Source organism: Neopelma chrysocephalum, unplaced genomic scaffold (genome assembly GCF_003984885.1).
Source record: "Neopelma chrysocephalum unplaced genomic scaffold, ASM398488v2 Primary Assembly neopelma1_132, whole genome shotgun sequence".
NCBI lineage: Eukaryota > Metazoa > Chordata > Aves > Passeriformes > Pipridae > Neopelma > Neopelma chrysocephalum.
The window spans coordinates 1197286-1218657 of NW_020897794.1; the positions used below are offsets into that span (position 1 = coordinate 1197286).

The window sequence follows — 21372 nt, forward strand, 5'->3', positions numbered from 1 at the left end:
CCCAAAGGGACCCGAACAGGTCTGTGAGTGTGACCTGCTGCCAGCCCTCACCATGGCCACGGCCCCACCAAGGCACAGCCACCAGAGACACCCCAACAGCAGGATTTTGGGATAGGGATCTGCTTGTCACATCGGTTGGGGCCACTTCCTGACACTCCGGGAAGGTGTTTTTTTGGGAGAAAAGCTGCCCTGAGCTCCTGGCCCCTCCTTTAAATCCCAGCTCCTCTCCTCACAAAATGTCTCAGTCACCGCGTTCCAGACCCGGCTCCTGGCGCTCGCTGTCGCCTCGGTGTCACTCGGAGAGGCTTGAAAAGGGGGATGTATCTTTATCTGCGCAGCTCTGGCACTGTGTAAGTAATTAACACTGATGAAAAGTTGGGGTTGCCATGGATATGCTGCTCCAGTTACAATGCGCCGTCTCTCCCCCCTGCCCAGCCCTGCAGCCCCCCGGGAGATCAGAGCCCCGTTCACTGCCAGGCCAGGGGGTGTTTTTAACTGGGGGGACTTGAGGGTGAGGCAGCCAGCTGGGATGTCAGGGGAGGATGGTGGCTACTCCAGCCCTTGACACTGTCTGGCTCCTCTGGATACGGGCTTGGGAAGCAGCACCTGGGGTTTCCACGCTGCCCTGCCTCACCCCAACACAAGCTCCCTGGACAGCTGCTGCCAGCGAAAAGAAACACAAGGAAAACGCTCTTTTTGAATACCTCAAACTGACCATTCATGCCTTTACTGTAAAAAAAAGGAAGAAAAGCCCCAAACAGTCCACACATTCCTTTTTTAAGAGCTTTGCTGCTAATGGGCCCCCACTTCACCTCACCTGTTCTAGTGGAAGGTGTCCCTGCCCATGGCAGGGGGTTGGAACTGGGTGAGCTTTAAGGTCCCCTTACAACCCAAACTGTTCTGGGATTCTATGGTTCTATGATTCATGGGTTAGTGTTACACACCTGCCTAGTGTTAGTTCAGGGGGGAGGAATTAAAAAGAAAGGGAAAACAAAGGGAAAACCTTGAGCTGGGGGTTGTTTGAGTGGGCTGCTGTGTGGGTCCCACGCACAGGGAACGCCAGCCCTCACTGCACACCATGGGCTCAGGGCTGAGCTTAATTAGAGACTCAGGTGAACATGAAAGATTAAATATGGAACAAGGCTGGGGACAGGCAGGAGATGGGCAGTTTGGGATCTCGGGACCTGCAGAATTAGTGACACCCAGGGCTGGGGTGACGTGGGAAGGCTGTGGCTGCTCCAGCCCAGTGTGGGCTTAGTCACCACTAATGAGGTACGTGCGGGATGAGTCTTCTTCGGGGCTGTGTTACCCGCCTGTCATTAAAGCATCAGTGCTGGGGGATTTTTTGGGACTTACAGCTGCCGTCACACCGGCAGCAAATGCACTGGTGACTCAGCCCGGGAGGTGGGGGCTGCCTGGAGCAGATCCCGGGGGTTTGTGCCGCCCCGGCACAGCACGGGCTCCCACCATGCTCCCCCATTCCCCACGGCTGCCCAGCGGAGCAGATAGTGCTGATAACGAAGGCATGAGCAGCCCTAGTTTTAGTGCCTGCTCGAATTCCCATCAGGTCAGGCCTGTGAAACCTAAACCACCTCCTTGGGAGACAAACACGGCGCTGGAACGGCAGCTTTCCAGCCGCGGTTGGAGAAACCCCAGAGCTGCCGTCCCGGTGTGACACAGGAAAGGGAAGAATCCAAACCACGCAGCAGTGCCCCATGGTGATCTCTGCCCTGCCAGCAAACTGGCTCGGTGACCTGCTGGGAAAAACCAGCACGGATTTATCGGTGAGCGTGGAGAAAGCACTCACAGTGACACGGGAAAAGCAGACAGGTGTCCAGCGTTTTGGATCTCTGCCCCACTGCAGGCTCTCAACAGCCCCAAGCAAGGATCACCCTTTGCTCCAGGGAACACACCCCGGGATCCCCTGAGCTCTCCATACAATCACCAGCATCTCATTTCTTTTGCAATGGAAAGTCAATGTTTTATGAACCAGCATCTGCAGGCACCAACACTCCCCAACCCTTCCCATAAAATGGGGACGGGAGCTCGGAGCACCCTGTGCAGTGCTGGAGGGACAGGCACTGCCAGAGCACCCTCCAGGCTGGGCTTCCAGGGGGTGTCTGGGGAATCTGGGATAGGGTGAGCCCCCAGCTCGGCTGGCTGGGAGGCAGGCAGTGATGTGCAGGCTGGGATAGGGGAAAGGGAGGGAGGGAGCCTTGGTGGGAGAGGCAGAAGGAGCAGCGAGCGCCTTTGGGGAGGCTGAGCTGCCAGGCCACGTCAGTCACCAGCCCTCAGTGCCCAGCCTGGCCACAGAGTCTGTCCCGGGGTGTGGGGAGGGGGTCAGGGAAGGACACAGAGCATCCCCCCTGGGCCAGGCCGGAGGCACACGCGGCACAGCTCCGGCTGCACAGCCCCGTGACTCAGCGGGCGATGGAACTCACCCCACCCTCCCGAGACCAAACAGCACCCAGGCACCCTCTGTGCCCAGCATCTCCCCGAGGGAGCTGCTGAAACACAGCCCATACCACGGGGGCCCTGCACAACGCACCATCCCTGCACCCCTGCTACCGAGGGGCCAGTCAGAGCAAGGAGGGGCCCCTTCAATGCAACAAACACACAGTGGAGCCGTGATCCTGTGGAGTTCAGGGTCACCCACAGCCCATCAGAGGGAAAACTGGCTTTGGGGCACAGGCAGCCCGACTAGGTGTCCAGGAGCAGGCAGGGATCCTGGGATGCACGGGCAGGGCACAAGGATTGCCCCATGGCCGAACACAGCCGGGTGCAGCACGCCCAGGCTATGGGAAATGCTTCCCGCTTCACCCACCGGCCCCGTGAATCACAGCACCCATGGATTTGGAAATGATCACACACCCTCACAGCCAACTGCACCCCGGCCACATCCCAGGAGCCCCTCAGCCCAAATCCCCCTGCCCAGGGAATGTGGCCAAGGACTGGGATACGCTGCCCCTCTGCTGCTTGTGCCCCTGGAAAGGGAACAAACCCCTGCCGTGCTGTGACTGCCCTGGTGTGCTGTGAAATCCCTGCGGTGCTGTGACATTCCTGCCTCCCCGGCGAGGCCTCTGCTGACCCACATTTGGCCACTGAAATCCCACGTGGTGACCCGAGCTCGGGTTTTGTTTTCTCCCATTAAGGAGCCGCAGCTCAGGGATCTCTGCTCCGCGCTGTCACCTCGCATTGAGCGCCAGGCAGCCGATGGCTCCGCGCCTGGATTTGTCCCCAGGAGATTACTCCCATCTCCCCTGGGTCCCTGCCGCCATCAGGGAGGCCAGGAGGGGAAGGCAGCACCCCAAAATCATGCCACAGCCCCCCTGAAGGCCTCCAAGGTGCCATTGGGGTTGGCTGCGGGTGCTGCCAGGACACTCAGCGCCTGTCACGCTGTGGTTTGACCACCCTGGATGGAGTTGTTGCTCCCAAAAACCAGGAGGTCCCAGTCCCTCGCTTTTTGCCTCACGTAGGGACCTTTTTTTACATCACACCCATGCAGGCGGTGGAAGGCAGGGAAGAGTAAACTCTGGCGTAGCCATGGAAACTGGAGAGGATGGATGGATGGATGGATGGGTGGCGGCGGATCCAGGCACCGCCAGGGCCGTGCAGGAGGCAGCCACCTGCTCCCCACTCAGCCTGCGTGACCCTGAGCACACCTTGATACAGAGCAGGAGAACACCCCGTGATTAAGGTAATGGCCCTAACGACCAGTTAATGGACTGTGGTCGGGCGCTCCCTTCGGGAATGTGCCCGGGACCCACTGACCGTGCTCACCCCAGCACGGTGCCGATCTGCCAGGCTGGGCTGGGTAAGGGGGGTTTCACAGATTCACGGAATATCCCGAGCTGGAAGAGACCCACAAGGATCAGAGTCAAGTCCTGACCCTTCTGACACCATCACCCCCAAAGGCACTATGGGGTGCCATCAAGGGGGGCTGGTCCCGCTTCAAGCATCTTGTCCACACACAGTCTTTGAAACTTTTCCAATAGATGCACAGTTCCTATGGGAAGGGGGAAAACCTGCCCACGACACCATGTGTGCCTTACAGGAGAGCTGCTGCTGCCCTGCCTCACCTGGGCTGTACCTGGTGGGAGCACAGGCTGCCTTCCCAGGGCTGGGGGTCCCACAGAGGCCCTGCTGTCCCCCCATACCAGGGCAGAGAGTGAGCAGGTACCTGAGAAAGCACCCCCTGCCCAGCCCCTCCCCTGTGCTCAGGAGCAAACCCTCACTGTCCCACTTGCCCCTTGTACATCCATCCTGGCCAACACTGTTGGCAGGAAGGGTGGGGGCCACCAGCAGCCCCCAGCCACCACTGAGTGCCCCCAGCTCCCAGGAGTGAGCCCTTGGCCAGGGTTGAGTGTGGGGAGGAGCTGACATTCCCTTTTAGCTTTGTTCCCTGCTGTCTTTGCTGTGTCCCTGGGTCAAAGGCCTCCCAAGTTTCCCTCTTCACATCCTCTATCCCACACTACAAACACGTAAAGCTCCCGCCAGGGTGAAGGTTAAAAGCGCAGGTTACACCAGCTTTGAAAACACCTGTGCAGTTGTGTGAGTAGTTAAAAACCACCCAGGACAAGGAACTGGAGCTGTGTGAGAGCCTATTTCTCATTTAATGGTGGTGAGGGGTAACGAGGGGTTTAGATACTTGGGGAGGGAATCCCAGAGGCTGCCACCCCAAAATCCATCCTTGTTGTTCCCTGTGCTGCCTGTGGCCAACACCACCCCAGGTTTGCACTGCCAGGGCTCCACTCTCCAGCCAAGGGCACAGTCCCTCGACCTCAGCTCTGGGGAGACACCCCAGGGGGCTCAGCTGTCTCTCAGCTTCTCACCCGGGGATTTTTCTCTGCCCCCGAGATGGTGCAGCTCCAAGGAAGGCAGCAGAGGAAGAGCAGAGCTGATGCAACACGGAGGCAAAGCAAACCTTGGAGCTCGGAGAGCCAAACCCCTCACATTTTCATTTTTTGGCCTTTTGAGGTTTTCTTAATTTGTCTATTTTTGTTCCTCGCCCACCTCCGCGCTGAGTGTGACGCGAGCCCTCGCTGGAGAGGCAGGGTTTTAAGGGAGAGCGCTGGCTGTTATAAAGCAGCGAAGCTCTTGGAAAAACAGCCTCTGGAGCAATAAACAGATTTGGAGCTGAGGGCTGTGAGGGACGGCTCCATCTGGGCTGCTGAGTCATGAAACCTGCCCGAGCGAGATACCAGCCGAGGGCTCGGGCTGGGGGAAGCTTCCTATTAGGGATTTTGGCTATTTCGGTCCGAGCGTGCGACAGCAAAACCGGAGAGCGGACAAAAGCGGGCTGGGGTGGCCACGCTTCGCTCCAGCAGCTGCGGGGTTACGGTGGAGGCTGCTCTCCTCCTCCTCCTCCTCCTCCTTCTCTCCCAGTGCCAGCCTTGTCCCGTCCCTGCCATGGGGGTGAGGTGGTGGGAGCAGACCCTTCACCCCCCAGTTTCCAGCCAAACTCTCCCCTTTGCCATGCGCATTCCCCAGCCCCCTGCATCCATCCAGAACGATCCCAGCCTATGGCACCCCTCTCCAAGGACCTGAGCCCACCCTGACATGGGCAAGGGTCCAGCCTGGCCCCCAGCACGGTGCCAGGAGGAGCCCTGGGAGTGAGGGTCCCCCAAGCCACCCACCATTCCTTTACGCTGCTCCCAGCGTGGGGAGGAGCAGTGGCTGTGGCTTGGGATGTCCCTGTCACAAAAAACAGGCTTCTCTCTGTCCTAGGGCTGACCCCCTCCCCACCAGGCACCCACCGAGCCAAGGGATTTGGATTTGTCCCCACGCTCTGGCAGGGTTCCCATGGGGATGTGACATGTCCCATCCCTAACAGGGGATGTCACGGGCCCTGTCACATCCCCGCACGCTGCCGTGTCCTCAGTGGGACCCTGCCACATCCCCGCGTCCACAGGGATCCTCTCATGGCCCCAGAGGGGCCCCACCGTGTCCCTTCATTGACTTTGACACATCCTATCCCCACAGGACTCCTTTTGTGTGTCCACAGGGGCTCCTGCTTGTCCACAGGGACTCCATCGCGTCCACAAAGTCTTATTCCCACAGGGACCCCGCCACATCCCCACTGGAACCCACGCGTGTCCCCATCCCCACAGGGGGAACGCGTTATGCCCCCACTGGAACCTTTACTTGTCTCCACCCCAACAGGGCCCCCCCCCACTTGTCCCCACACACGGTCCCATCCCTACAGGGATCCCCACTTGTCCCCACACACACAGTCGCATCCCCGCCGCGTCCCCATCCCCTCAGGGCCCCCCCTTGCCCCTCACGCAGCCCCTTCCCCACAGGGGCCCCGGCGGCGGCGGCGCCTTTAAGCGGGGCCGGTCTCCCGGAGCCCCCGCCCGGGGGCCGGGCCGGGGCCGCCCCCCGTAGCCTGGTAACGGCGGCTCGGCGGGCGGGGGCGGCCCCGGCACCGCGGTCAGGTGGCACCGCCGAGACGGAGCCGGCCGAGCACGATAAAAGTCCCGGCCCGCCGCCGCCGCCACGGCCGCGAGGGAGCGAGCGCGGAGCCGCCGCCCGGAGCCATGGTAGGGGCGGGCCGGGGCGGGGAGGGGGGAACCGGGGCACCGGGAGGGGGGCTCGGGTTGGCCCCGCGTGGCCGGGCTGAGGGGCCCCGCCGTTTCCCCGCCGTTCCCCGCCGCGTTTCCAGCGCCCCGCGCTGCCCCCCAGCCCGCCCCGGCCGCTCGCGGTGCCCTGCGGGGGGACCCCCGGCCGCTCCCCCGGAGCCCCCCGGCTCTGCCCGCACGGGCGGGACGGGGACGAGGGGATCCCGCCCCCCTCCATCCCCTCCGGAGCGGGCGGTGCGGGGGCTGTGCCCGCTCAGCGCCCCGCGGGAGGCGGCCCCGCTGCGCTCCCGGCCGGGGGCCGCGCTGGGACGGGGCAGCGGCGGCTCTGCCGGGGGTGCCCGGAGGAGCGGGGAGCCGCGAGAACGCGGTGGCCGGTGCTCAAAGCCCGGGTGAGCCCGGCGAGGGAGCGGGGTGTCACCTCGGAGCTGCACCAGAGCAGCCACGGGCAGAGCTCGGGTGGTTCCTCGACGTGGAACCAGCCCCACCGCGGGCTCTGCCGGAGCAGGGCACCCGTCCCTGGCTCCTGCCCTGGGCACTTCAGCACCCATCCTTGGATCCTGCCCTGGGCACCCCCAGCTCTGCACCCATCCCTGGATCCTGCCCTGGGCTCTTCCCTCTCAGCACCCATCCTTAGATCCTGCCTTTTGCACCCCCAGCTCTGCACCCATCCCTGGATCCTGCCCTGGGCACTTCCCTCTCAGCACCCATCGCTGGATCCTGCCCTGGGCACCCCCAGCTCGGCACCCATCCCTGGATCCTGCCCATCGAGCTGCTGGAGCAGAGCACCCATCCCTGGTTCCTGCTCTTGGCACTGCCCTCTTAGGACCCCTCCCTGGCTCCTGCCCTGGGCACCCCTGGCTCTCAGGGCACCACCAAACCCCGGCTCGTGCCTGCGGCTGCCCGGCCTCTCATCCAGACGGGTTGTGTGCCTGGCCCTTGACTCAGCTCCGGAGCAGCTGCTTTGAGCAACACCAGTAATCAATGAGTGGCATTTGGCTGTAGGGAGATGGGGCAGGATTATAACCTGTTCGACTGGGCAGCAAATGAGCCTTTTATTCTGGAGGTTTGAGTGTTGGCAGATGCCCTAATATCATGTTGCAAGTTCGGTTTATCCCTAATGCCCCTGCCACAGGAATGATGGAGGATTAGCACTGACAAAACAGTTTTCCCTTATGATACACCAGATCAGCCGTCCCTGCTCTGGCAGGGAGTGGATTCCTCCCCCGGGCCTGGCTGTAAACCTTGGTGTGTGCTTCGTTCCGGTGGTTGGGATGAGCTCTGTGGCACTCTGGTTCCCAAGGAAAGAGAAAGAAGGGTTCCTAATTCTGAGGGCACGTGCTGATCCTCACTGGCAGAGATCTGCTGCCACGACTTGGCTGATGTGACCCTGCTGAACATCAGGGGAGCAGTAATGCAGCAGGTTTTAATCGATTTATGCCCGGGAGGTGTGAACGTGCAGCTCTGCCTGTCCTTCCTGCCCCTGAGGGCTCACCTGGGTCCTGGGCACCGGCACGGACATTCCAGTTTCCTCCAGGAACAAAGGTGAACTCCCAGGGATTTGATCTGAGCCCTTGCTGTGCTGCAGGGTCTGCTCTGGGCTCTGGCACTGCTTCAGTGTTGGTCAGGGCAAGATGGAAATTTGCATGGCTTAATTCAATACCTGATCCCAGCTGGAATCTTGGAGCTGGAAAGGCAGAGAGCTCATGCTGCTCTAGTGCTAGAAATGCACAGGGTGTGGGGGAAACCTTCTGTCTGAGCCAGACGTCATGGGAGGGAGGAAAGGGATGCAGAGCCTGCTCAAGAAAGTCTCAGACCTCTACTCTGAGAGTCGGTACCAGCTTTGTCCCAGGGAAGCAGCCACCTGAACATCTGGGCATGCAAAAAGAGGTTGGGAATGAGGAGAAGGGAGGAGGCACCTGGGCATGGCAGTGGGTACCAGGAGCAGCTTCTCTCCCACTCACCACAGACTGGCCCCACCAGAGCTGTTTACACGAGGCTGTTCACCAGAGAAGCCTTCCAGGCTTCCTGCTACCACCTTCCTTCCAGGGTGGCTTTCCCTAGAAGGTGGGGTAATGCCTCAAACCAGGCACGGGAGCTTCTCCCAGCCCCTCCTCTCCAGGCACACAACCCTCACCACACACCCCCCCCCCCCCCCATTTATCACTTCCAAAAAGACACTCTGAGCGACCATAACACAAAGGGAAGTGTGAGCATGGAGCAGAGAGGGCTCTGGCATTTGGAAACAGCTGAGGAATCTCTGAGCAGCAGCCCCAGCTCCCTGAATGCTTGGGAATAAAGCCTGAGAATGGGAGGCAGAGACATTGCCCACGCTTCCTGGGGCACCTGTAGTGCAGGCAGCTTGTGGGCTCAGCTCTGTGGCTACTCCCTGCTTTAAAAATAATATAAAATAGTAATAATCAGGCAAGTTTGAGTTTCCCAGCAGGAAGGAGCAACAGGTGCTGCCATGCTCACTGCAGCAGGGTGGGTTGGGGTGTCTGGACTGATGGGACTTTATTGTCCCTGTTTCCACCATCCCACCCCACAGAGGGGGGAGTGGTTGTGGGTCCTTCCCTTTGGAGGAGGTCAAGCAGCAGCTCAGGGAGGCAGGAGTTCTTCATGGAGGAAATGTGGATTTGCACAGTGTCCCTAAAAAATGCCATTGCCCCAAGCCTGGAGCAGCTGGAATGACCTCCTGGGAGGTGAGGGGTGCTGGCCCCGTGCTGCTTGCACAGGAAGCAATCGCTGCCTCGTGTAAACTTGATTTCCCCCCAGCTGATTAAAACTGGCCTCTCTTCCTGTTACCCCACACAACCCCATCAGTGTGCTCAGAGGTGACCTCATTCCTTACAGCTGCTGTGGGCACATCCCGCTGTTCTCCCTTCAGCTGCACTGCCCTGTGCCCAGCTCCTGCCTGGCCTTGGGAAGCGTGGGCAAAGCGTGGGCAGCCCCTGCCCACCGGGAATTCCTCCGGTGAGGGTTGTGTCACCGTCAGGTTTATCAGGGTGCCAGGCTTTGGGACCCCCATGAGAAGTTGGGCTGTTCAGAGCGTGCAGCAGTTGGCACTGCCCCTGGAAAAGGCCCGGGTGAGCACCAGCATGGAAGCCCCGGACCGTTTCCAGGGCACGTTGCAGTGAATTTGCAGCTGCCTTCAATTTGATGGGGTTTGGGGTGGGCTGGGGCAGAGCCCGGCCACAGCAGCAGCAGCAGCAGGCACAGCCCTGGGCCCGGCAGGGTCACACACGAGCAAACACACCAGGTCCCTGTGTTTTGTTCGGCTAACAGGGAAGAGATTGTGTCCCTCCTGTCAGCTGTGACTGCGCAGGGCACGGCTCCGGAAAAAACAAGGCTCCATCTTGCAGCACCCCGGGAGCCGGAGCCAGGCGTGGGTCTGCTCCCTGAGCCTGCCCCTCTCCTCCCCATCCACACCCCCCACCCCGGGTCACACTTGGACACAGGGAGCAGGGCACGGAGCAGGGGAGCTTTCCCAAACTCCGCGTGCAATCCAGATGCCATCAGCTGGCGCTGAGATGATCTGTGGTGCTTCACAGCAGACGATCGGGGCTGGAAAACAGCCCTGGGTGTTCAGCCGAGTATGGAGCTGATGCTGCCCACAACTGTTGGGTCCCGTTTGTGCCTCCTCAAGGCTTAATTCTGGTTTTTAAAGTGTTTGGTGCGCCCACCCAGGATTTTTAAGCAAGATGCAGGTGGCCACACTCCTGGTCTGTCCTGGGCGAGCCCCCGCTGTGCTCTCCAAGGGACTGGCACACAGAGCAGGGTGTGCAGGAGCCCGTGGCTCTGCAAGAGCAAACGTGGCTTTAAAAAGGAAGATGGCTTGTTTTTCTTGCATCAGATCCTCTCGCTGCTTGCCGAGGGAGGCTCGTCCTCAGAGCAGAGCAAGGATTTTATAAATACCAGCTTGCTCCAGGTTGCGCCCGCTCCCCCTCTTGCTCCGTCCCCGAGGCCGGGAGCTCTCCCTGTGGCCAGAGGTTTGGCTGGCAGCTGGCAGGATCCAGCTGCCGAGTGGAGAGGAAGCAGCCCTGCCTGTTCCCCGCTCCAGAGCGGCACGGAGGGGGTGGCTGTGTGGCAGGATCACAGCGTGCCCGTGGGCAGCTCCGCCGCCTCGCCAGGGAGACGGTGACAGCGGGAACCCGGAGTCAGTGGAGCTGCCGCCCTGCCTGGCAGCCACGGGCCCTGCCCAGCGGGCCCAGTGGCATCATCCTTGGATGGAGCCTTCCAAAAACCCTCGCCGCCCATTTTTCCTGCTGTGTTGGTGCCGGGGTTGTCAGGGAGTGAGGCTTTGGCTGGCAGAGCGCAGCTGGTGACCAGATGCGGGAGGCAGCGGGTGAGGTTGCCAAGCCCTGGCCTCACCCAGGGCACCCCAGTGGTGCCGGTGGGAGGGAGATGAGCTGTGCCACGGGAGTGTCGGCTGTCACCCCTCGGAAGGCAGCGTGGCAGCAGGCTGGGACAGGCTCCTCAGGGATCACCAGCCCGGGGAGCTGGCTCGGGTCATGGGAGCAGCCCAGACTCCAGGCGTGTGGGGGAGGCAAGACTGTGCTTGGGGACTAAATGTGCTTGATCCGGGGTTGTTGAGCAACGACCAGGTCCTGGAGCTCCCCGGGAGAGCGGGGGGCTGCGTGCGGAATGGCTTGTGGTGCGTTTTGGGCACGATTCCCTTTCTTTCACGGATCCTCTGGGAAGTTACTGGTGTGTTCTGGCAAGCGCGGGGAACCCGGCTGTGCTGGGAGCTGCCCAAGCAGCCAGGCCTGCTCAGAGCTCCGGGCAGACAGATTATTATCTTGATTTAACATCTGACAGCTCCCATCCTGCGCTCGCCCAGCGCGGGCTGCGAGCACAATCTGCGAGCACAATCGATCAGGGGTCGGTCGCGGCATCCTCTGTCTCAGCCCAGACCATCCCGCCGTCCCCGCCTGCTCCCCTTCCTCCTTTTGCATTCCAAACCCAAACCACTCATCCCTTCACGGCGAGGATGTGCCGATGGCTCTGGCCTGTAATGGCTCCAGGAGCGCATCCACCACAACCCAAGGAAGGAGAGAGCAAGGACCCGGCAGAGCAAAGGGCTGCAGGAGGGCTGGGAAGAGGAGCGAGGAGCAGGCGGCTCCCACACGTCCTCTCCCCTCCCGGCTCTGCTTCAGCCTCCCTTGGACTCTGCACAAGCAAGCCCTGACCCGAGAATGGCTGCAGTTTGTGCTCTCTGCTGAAATGTATTTGAAATGCCACTCTCCAGGACCATTTTTGAAGCAATTTGCTGTTCAGCCTGGCTGGGAAGAGCCCTGGGCAGGCTCGTTCATTCAGCGCCTGCGATATTGACTCTTCTCTTTACTGCAGGATTAGAGAGCATTTGTCATCTCCAAAATGAATAACTTTTCCCCTCCTGGGAGGGGGGAGAAGGTTTGCCTCGGTACTGACATTTCACACACCCAGCCCACAAACCTGCTTCGAATCCCAGATGATGCTCTGGGAATAAAAACCAGGGGCTTCGGTGTCTCTGCTCCACCAGTAGAGCAGGGCCCAGCAGCCTCCTGAGCCTCCCCCCACCCTAAACCTACAGTCCAGGGGGACAGGAGTGTGGGGAAGCTCCCACCTGTGCCAGGTACCAGCTCCATTGTTGTCTTACTGACACAGAACCCGACACGAACTGCAGGGCTTTGTGAAGTCCCTCAGGGACAAGCCACGGAGGCACTTTAAAAAGAAAAGAAAACTAAAAAAAAAAAAATCCCCCAAATCAGAGCAAACCATCCAGCAGCACCAGAATAAGAAGGCAGAAGCTCAGACTTGCCAACTCATTGTCTAGAGCCCGACCAGCTCTCCTTCCTGTCCTGGAGATCACAGTGTTTAACTCACATCACCCTGTGTGCCTCTGTCTTTTGAGCTTCCAGAGGTGTTTTCAAGCCTTTCTCAGGAGGTTCAGGAACCAGCAGCGCTTTCCCATGGGAATTTCAGCCTTTGTTAGCAGAACTGCATTCTCAGGAATGAAAGCAAAGAGAAACAAACTCCAGCTGTTGCAAGATTTGGAAGAGCAGAGCCACGAGCATTGCCAGCAGCAACTTTTCCGAGGGGCTGCACCACCAAAACACAAACCAAGGCGTTGCTGTATGGCTTTGGAAACCCCCTGGATGGAGAGGAGCAGGAAATCCAGCCCGGGTGGGATACAACCTGCCTTCCATGGGAGCAGCTGCCACGGACAAAGCACCTGCCCCTTCTCCTGGGACAGGTGAACCACAGAGCTCAGCCTCCAGGTACAGCAGAACACGCAGAGCCCGACAGGAGCAGCCAGACCCACCTGAGCCGTGGAGCTGAGCAGAGCCAGGGGATGCAGGATGAGATCCTGGACATGGTGGGTGCTGGAAAAGTGTCCCCTCTCCGTAATCCTGCACCTGAGGACGGTGCTGGCCGGGAGCTCTGGGAAAGGACCTGGAGGCTTTGAAGAGCAGAGTGTTCTCCAGGCTGTAATTACCCACTCGCTTCCCCCACCCCTGATTATGCAGATGAGGGCAATGGCAGAACCCACCAGGCTGCCGGGGAGGGAAGAGGCTGCACCACTGGTCCTGCCCCTGCAGCACCAGGGTCCCCAGGGAGTTCCTGCCACCCCGGAGGAGTCCCAGCCCTCCCTGGCTGGGTCAGCACGTGGCACTGGCTGTTCTCTCTGCATGGGCAAGACCGAGGCAGAGTCTGGAGAGGGATTTGCTGGGGGTCAGGGCTGTTACAAGATTAATTATTTCGTTAGTTGGAGTCAGCTCAGCAAACAAGGATATGACAGTGGGAACACCTGGTTGCTACCAGCCCATCACCAGCCAGTCTTTTCCCAAAGGACCACACTGCACCAGCTGGGAATTTCAGCCCTTTGCAGGAAACCACAATCACATTCCAGCTCCTTTGGAAGGTACTTTCAGTGCTGCTTCAGGGACAGTTCTGGATCCCAACCCTCGGATGCCCTGCTGGGGAGCACCTGTGGTGACAAGGGAGCCGGGACAGGCCCCAGCACCCCGAGGGTGCTGGTGTGACCCCCCAGCCTATGCCACCACTCAGAAACTCCAGCCAGGGAACACGGGAGATGATGTGGGGTCTGTGCTGCAGGTGAGATGGTGCAGCCTGGCTGTGCTGGTGCAGCAGAGGCTGAAGGAGGCAGCCGGTGCCTCTTCCCGTGCCAGGAGCCTGTTGTGCCACCGCCCTCCCCAGGTACTGCAGGTGGCACAGCCAGAGCTGGGCTGTCTGTGTCCCTTGTTTGATCTTCAGATATTTTCCTCTTTATTTTTTTTTGCACCCAGCAACAGCTGGGAAGAGGCTTTTCACTCCTCTCTCTCTCTCTGCTTTAGCACAATGACGGGAACTGCTGCACGGAGAGCAACAGTGTTGGACTGGAGCGGGATAACACGGGTGTGCTGAGACAGGCAAATGGAGTTTTGTGGGAGCAAAACAGCAGGCTTTGGGCAAGGCTTTGTCTGAGCTGGGGCCAGGCAGGGGGTGCAGCTTTGGGGCCAGGTGAAGGCTCACACAGCCCGGTGGGAGCTCCCGATCTCAGCCGAAGGCGCCGCACCCAGAAGGAGCCGCTGCCAGCCCAGGCAGACGAGGCCCCTTTCATTCCCAGCTCCCTGCACGCCAGCAGCTGCTCAGCCTGGTGTGTGTGGGCAGGAGCGTGGCTCTGTCACATGCCTGAGACAGCACATCTCAGTCAGTGGCATCCCAGGCAGCTCCCGCTGCGAGCGCTGCGGAACGTGGGAAGGGACGCTGGCACCTGCCCCTCTCCCTTGGTGGCCTTCCCTCGGTGTCTGGGCAGCATCCTGAGCCACCAGGCAACGTGTGCTGGGAGCACAGCAGCCTTATCTCGCCTGAATAATGAGCTCCTCTCCAAAGCATTCACTCTCTCTGGCCGAGAGCTGCTCAGCATGGAGCGGAGGCCGCGCTGCCGGTGTCGGCCATTCGGAGCCCCGGGGATGGAACTGGGATGGAACAGGTTGCCCAGAGAACCTGTGGCTACCCCTGGATCCCTGGAAGTGTCCAAGGCCAGGTTGGACGGGGCTTGGAGCAACCTGGGCTAGTGGAAGGTGTCCCTGCCCATGGCAGGGGGTGGGACTGGATGGGCTTCAAGGGGCCGTGCCGGCGGTGCCAGGAGTGGGTGGCACGGGGCGTTTGGTGCCAGCCTGGTGGCCCCGGAGTTTGCAGAGCGAGCCCAGCCTGTCACATGCAAATATCCGGATAAGTTGCTGCCTGCTAACAGGAAGCACTGTATGGAAAGCAGCAAAGCCCTTCCCAAACTACCCTTGGAGTGCTCCGGGTGCCCCTGGGAGCAGCTGGAGGGTCTGCCTTGCACGGAGCTGGTTGGGGGCAGGCGCTGCTCTCGCTCTGCCGGGGTCCAGCAGCATTTCCCAGCTGCTTCACCTCCACTCTGGGGGCTTGTGGTGCTTCTGGTCTGGCAGAATGAAAAGGCGACGTCGCCCCATCCTCCACCTTCCAGGAGTGGAATGCTGTGGCTCTGGCACCAGCTCTGCCCCTTCCTGTTCACCCCGTACTTCCAGCAGTGCCTCAGGGAACAGGAGCAGGAGCTCCCCACCAGGTGGCTTTGGACACCACCAGGAGGATGCAGAGGTGTGTCTGGAATTTAGCAGCTGGGCAGATGCTAAAGGAGACGTTAGAGCAAATTAATTACTTAAACTATTTAATATTTTTCTGAGCCATGATTTCTGTGCCAGGCTCAGATTCCTCTGGGCCTGCCGTGACTGTGAGTGCTGTGTTGGCAGGAATTGGTGACGTTACGGTGTTGGCAGCAAGTGCCCTCCCAGGGCCTCTGTCTGCCCAACGACCAGCAGGGAACTGTGATCCTTCCCTCCAGCTCTTGGACAACCACCTAAATCAGGTCCAGTGCAGATCCCAGTATAATCCATGCTCTCTTCTCTCCCCAGGTCAGCACTGGACACACTCTGTGAGCCATCCCCTGAGCACCCCGCGACATCCCGCTACCGACCCCTGATTTGGAGCAGGACAGGTTGTGACCAAGCGTAAGTGCTCCAATCCTTTGTGTTGTCAGTAAAAGCTGTTTCAGAGCAGGGATTTCCCCTGCTCAGAGGACTTTATTCCTTTGCAAAAACACCCCTTTCCTCGCTGCTGCTGCTGGGTGACTGTGTTGGGGTGTCCACGGGGGAAGCTGCGCGTTCACAGCTGCAGCAACAAGGAGCTCTTGCTCCTTGTTGGGGCAGGAGCTCTTGCAGCTCTTTGGGCCCACGGCTTCCAGAGCTGCTCGAGTAGGTGCCAGCAGGGAAGAGCCACAGAAGAGGCCTCATTATGCTCATTAAGTTCCTGCACCACAGAGCCAAAACTCCGCTGGCAGCGGAGCGGGCGATCCCACCAGCCACTGCTGGGACCTGCTGGTGCTTCCCAGGGCATGGGATGTGGGCAGACGCTGCACCGAGGGCTGGGGAAGCCACAGCTGGGGTCTCTCAGCCCTTTGAGGACCCTCTAACAGTAGGACAAATCCTACTCCCCCAAGGTGCTGAGCATCCCCCCGATGCCAGTGACACAGGTGGCTCACAGGTCCCTGGGCAGGGCAGGGCCTCTCCAGCCTGCACAGACCAGAGCCTCTCCCACGGCCCGTCTGCAGCTGGAGAACACACAGATTGGCAAATTATTAATGCTCCAGGGCTCATCCCCTTGGTTGTGGTTTCCCCACTGGCTTTGGAAAGGCCCTAAAAGAGCAGGGGGATCAGAGCAGGGGCTCTCCCAGGGCCGTGTGGCTCCCGCGGGCGATCCCGAGCCTTTGTGGCACGTGTCTCTCTCCAAAGCATTAGTGAGGCATTAGAGCAGCAGCAGAGCCTCCCCTGTCCCAGCCCCTGCTTGGGTTTTACTCTCAGCTTCTGACATAACCAGGTCACTCTTTCCACACTTCCCCTGCTTCGATGAGAGCCGGTGAGTGATTGGGATGGACGTGACTCACCGCCTTTCCTAATGAGCGACTTTCCTCTGTTTATGTGCTTTGGCGGGGCCTTTCATACACCTAAAAAAGGAGAAGGGTGGCACTGGGGAGAGGGCAGGGTGCTGCGAATTGCTGGCATCTGCTGCTCCTCACCATCCCTCTGGACTCTGGCCAGCTGTGAAGCTGCTGGGTTTGAGCACGGAAAAGGTGTAGCTCATCTTCCACATGCTGATCCGGGTGAGATGCTGTCTGGGCCCACAGATAAACCCTCGAGGGGTAATTGGGGCTAATTAGGCTGGGAGATTTTTTGTTACTGTTCTGTCCAGGCGATGCCTGGGAGCCCAGTGGTGATGAGCACTGTGAAACCAGAGCCACGTTCCCCACGGAGCTTTGCCAGGCCACAGCAGGGCGAGTTGGGGTTTCCTGTTCCCTTGCCCAGACGCAGCTCAGGGACAGCCGCCCCTCTCACGTGGCCTCACTTGTGTTTTGCAGTGACTAAGCAGAGGAAGCTCTCGCTGTCCTACCACCACCACCAGGCCAGACAATCCTCCCCTTGGCTGAAGATCCCGTCGAACCTCTTCCCATAATGGAAGCGTGAGTGCCAAGATCCTCCATGACCTCCAGAAGCCACAACTCCTTACCGAGAACTCTGATGGCTCCACGAATGCTTTCCGAAGGCGCCCTGGGGGGCATCGCCCAAATCACCCCCTCGCTGTACCTGAGCCGGGGCAGCGTCGCCTCCAACCGGCACCTGCTGCTCTCCCGGGGCATCACCTGCATCATCAACGCCACCATCGAGATCCCCAACTTCAACTGGCCCCAGTTCGAGTACGTCAAAGTGCCTTTGGCTGACATGCCCAACGCCCCCATCTCCCTGTACTTCGACAGCGTGGCCGACAAGATCAACAGCGTGGCGCGGAAACACGGGGCCACGCTGGTGCACTGCGCCGCCGGCGTCAGCAGGTCGGCCACGCTCTGCATCGCCTTCCTCATGAAGTACCACAAGGTCTCCCTCTTCGAGGCCTACAACTGGGTCAAGTCCCGGCGCCCCGTCATACGGCCCAACGTGGGCTTCTGGAGGCAGCTGATAGACTACGAGAGGAAGCTCTTCGGGAAGACGACGGTTAAAATGGTACAGACGCCCTACGGCATCATCCCAGACGTTTATGAGAGAGAGAGGAGACCCCTGATGCCTTACTGGGGAATTTAATGGGACTGCAGACAGGAAGCACAACAGAAGGGACGCGCTATTCTGAGACAACCAGACTGGAGACATTCCCTTCTTCTTCTACAGCCAACTTTGATTCTTTACCATACGGCAGAACCTCAATTCTCACCTCACTAACCTGCAAGGCCAACGATTCCCTTCAAAGCATTTCTCTCTATGGGGATTTCCCATCTGCATCTCTCTCATTTAGCCAGAACCAGGTCTCCTTATGAGTTTATTCCTTCCATAAAGCCTCCCTCCTTTTTTAGTTCATTAGGGTCCTCCAAGGAAAGGCCTGCGAGGCATTTGGCAGAGTTGATGAGCCAAGTGCGCTTTGTGACGCGGTAGTAGCCTGGATATTTCATTATAGCTTGTTTGCTTCCCTGCAAAACCCTGTAGTGGCTCGGGAGCAGCACTAGCACAGAGTGAAAGGGGCCCTGCTCCATGGCAGTGGGTTTTCCAAGCACCAGGAAGGCTGGAATACAGAGCTGTGGTGCTAGTGCTGGTGTTTTCTTTAACATCCATAGTGACTCTCAGTATATAGTGTTTGAGATCTTTAGTCAGCTCTTAATCGTATTCAAAGTTAGAAAAAAAAAAAGAAAAAAAAAAGTGAATCAGTCCGTGTCAGCCACAAGGAAAATAAAATTTGAACGATTCAAATCAAATAAATACAAGATCCTTTTTAACTCATTCCACGTCAGGGCAATAGTCCTGGAATACACTTCAACTACTGGAAAATGCTGGTGTGTTTTGCGGGTGGAAAGTCGACAGATCCTGTCCAGATGTGGCTCCAGACAGAAGCAAGAGGGTTGAACCCGCTGGACAACCAAAGAGACGTTCAGGAATCCGTGCACGGCCCCCTGCCCGAGGGGCTGGGCCGTGTGTGTGAACATTCCAGCAACCACTCTGTTGGAAGTTGGTAAATCCACTTGATTCTTCAGCTCCGAGCCCGGTCATGATCTGCCTTAGTCCATTTCCCAATCACTCCATTCCGTCCTCAAGGTTATGCTGCATTCTGGGATTATTCCGCGCCAACGGATCTGTCCACTCTCCCGGCGGGGGCACAGAGGCTCTGCCTTGTGCTGTGTGTGCCGGGAGTGATTCCAACCCCAGCCTTTCCGTGGGAGAAGCCTTCCTGCGGCTCCCGCCCATCGCTCCCCTCCCGGCAGGGAAGGGACTGGTTTCCCTGGAGCGTCACCGGAACCCAGGAGAGCCCCCGTTCCTGAGGAGACACTGGTGTCCTCTGCCCCGGGAGGAGGAGCAGGCAGGTTGCTGGACGCCGCGATCGCTGATTTAAATGAGATTCTATACTTGTAAAAAAAAAAAAAAAAAAATCAATAAAGATCAAAGCAGAACATGTGTTGGTTTCCTGTTCCGAGCGGCGCTAATGGAGCTCCGGGAGCAGCGGGAACACGGCGTGAGGTGGAGCAGCGGCTTCGGGCAAATCTGGACCTGAGCCTTGAGGGAAGCACTGAGAGCTGTTCCCAGCACTTTGCTCACCCCCTCACAATCCCTCCTGCCATTCCTGCTCCTCCTCCCAGCATCTGGGCAGTCCCTGGGGCTGGGGCACACTTTGCACCTCCCCGAATCCCGGGGAGCAGCCGAGGGTCTGAGGAGCAGCAGGTGAGGCTGAAGGGCTGAAGGGCTCTCCCAGTCTGTGTCAGGATGGCACGACCAGGTCCTTGGTTTCCCCGGGCTGAAAGTCATCAGGGCTGAAATAAATACTGATAAAGCCAACACAAAACTGTTCAAATGGCCTCAACCTCCCTGGGCTCAGGAGTAAAACCAGAGCTGGCTGGAACACAAGTCTAGATCAGAGTGAATTTGCCACAGAGGCTTCGACCTGTATCTCTGACCCAGAATCTTCCCCTTTACTGGAGACCCCAGAGCAAACGCCACTGGCTGAGCCTCACCCAGGGAAGGATGGGGAGCTCTGTGGTTCCCAGACTCCAGGAGGTCCATCCAGTGAGGATGTGGGAAGTTCACAGACTCCAAGTGAGGCCAGAGGGGACTGGCTGGGGGGTGGTGGCAGGACAGAGCTCTCAGCCCCTGTGGGAGTCACTCCAACTGCATTAACCCCATGGAGATGTCCCTGGGAAAAGTCACTGCTTGTTCCTCACCCTTCCACGGGCATCCAGAGCCACTGTTCCCTGAAGGCAGGGATGTATTGCCCCCATTCCCTTGCAAACCCACCTTTGATCCTTTATCCTGGATGCACGTAGTCAAAACAGCCAGAAAACCCCCCAATACTCACAACACCGTTTTTTCCAACAATATCCACACAGGGATCTTGGTGTCCTTCACCACCACAAGGACGGGAGAAGTTTCCTCCTGTTTTTCCCAGATGAGTTTTGTCCCACTGAAATAAAGGTGAGGTTTGCCATCAGCTGCTCCCAGTTCAGGTTCCATGGCCGTGTCCCAGTTCCAGTGACAGACACAGGAGACTGATGTCCACTTAAAAAAATTAATTTTACCCATCTCCCTGTTTTAATCATGAATTAAACTGCAGCCAGGGAAATGGTAAGAAAGGAACTAGAGAGTAAAAATCAAGATTAATTGTTAATTTGGAGACATTCCAATACATGACATATTTTAAGGGGGAAAAAATAACTAAACACTTAAATCTCCTCACAAAATCAAACCTTACCCAAAAAGTGGTCAGTGTGTAATTTAACAGTATTTTTTATGTAAAAACTGAAGGTAAAAATTCTCCACTGTGAAATATTCCATAATTCCGCTGTGTGAGTACTGAGAGGAGGGAAAATGCTGATGTTCAGCCAAGAAGGCACCAAAGGCTGATTTTTAAACACGAGGGAAACTTAGACCTATAAAAAAAATGAAATTGCCTAATAAAGTACATCAGGAAACAAAGAATTCACCTGAAATCCCCATTGGAGGTTATATTACACTGTTAAAGCTTGTGGGTATTTCTCTGCAAAAGCTCCTCTTGTGTTCACTCCAGCAAAAGAGATTTCGTATGAGTGTTTTCCCCCTCAAAATCCAGTTTTTCCATCCTTAAATCTATAGAAATCAAAGTAGAGAGAGAGAGCCACAGCTCAGTTTGGGTTGCTGCGAGCACACCCACTGGATTTGAGGGGAACATCCCTCTTCCTGCTCCCCAGGGGCTTTTCCAAATGGTGTCTTAATTGCTTGAAAAATATTTTATATTTTTCGGTATTTGGGGAGGCACTTTCCACATCCCAGCCACAAAGCAGGTTTCACTTACATTATGATATAAATATTTCAGCTTCCCAGGCTGGTCAGATACAAAACGAGCTCTTTATTGAACACAAGGTTTGAATCTCAACACAGGATTTATAAATCATTGCAGGAATCAAGGGAGTAAACAAGGTACTAAAGTCAATTAATAACACTTATTCTCATGGGATTTAAAATACCAGCAGTGACTCCAGCATAGAACAAACCCAAACAGCTCCAACTAATAATCACAAAACCACTTCTGGAAGAGAAATAACATTTGCCCAGAGGGCAGGAGAAGAATTACAATATAAAGTGAAGTTTTCTGATCACTTCACAGAATTACGACATTCATATTTTAACGCTGAGAACTGGAAATTAAATACAGGCCCAAAATTAAAAATAAACCCGAAGCAAGCAGCAGTTTGTACAACAGCAGCTTTTATTGGAAAGGCAGGTTT

The 21372-nt window shown here is 57.9% G+C and overlaps 2 protein-coding genes across 9 annotated transcripts in view; one reads left to right on the forward strand and one right to left on the reverse strand.

The window, feature by feature from the left end:
* Positions 1–21372, reverse strand: part of SYNRG (synergin gamma) — a 61602-nt gene that overhangs the window by 17 nt on the left and 40213 nt on the right. For all 7 annotated transcript variants that reach the window (XM_027698769.1, XM_027698768.1, XM_027698767.1 and 4 more), the window contains one exon: positions 4781–4785. The gene's annotated coding sequence lies outside the window, so the exon portion shown is untranslated. The remainder of the gene's footprint in view (positions 1–4780; positions 4786–21372) is intronic.
* DUSP14 (dual specificity phosphatase 14) lies at positions 106–19026 on the forward strand. 2 transcript variants are annotated; one of them, XM_027698775.1, is made up of 4 exons: positions 106–350; positions 3506–3697; positions 15500–15595; positions 16999–19026. In XM_027698775.1, the coding sequence occupies exon 4, from the start codon at positions 17120–17122 to the stop codon at positions 17714–17716; it is 597 nt and encodes a 198-aa protein (XP_027554576.1). In that variant the 5' UTR covers positions 106–350; positions 3506–3697; positions 15500–15595; positions 16999–17119; the 3' UTR covers positions 17717–19026. The 2 variants fall into 2 exon arrangements, with proteins under 2 accessions (XP_027554576.1, XP_027554575.1); XM_027698774.1 differs by lacking the exons at positions 106–350; positions 3506–3697 and adding an exon at positions 6410–6542.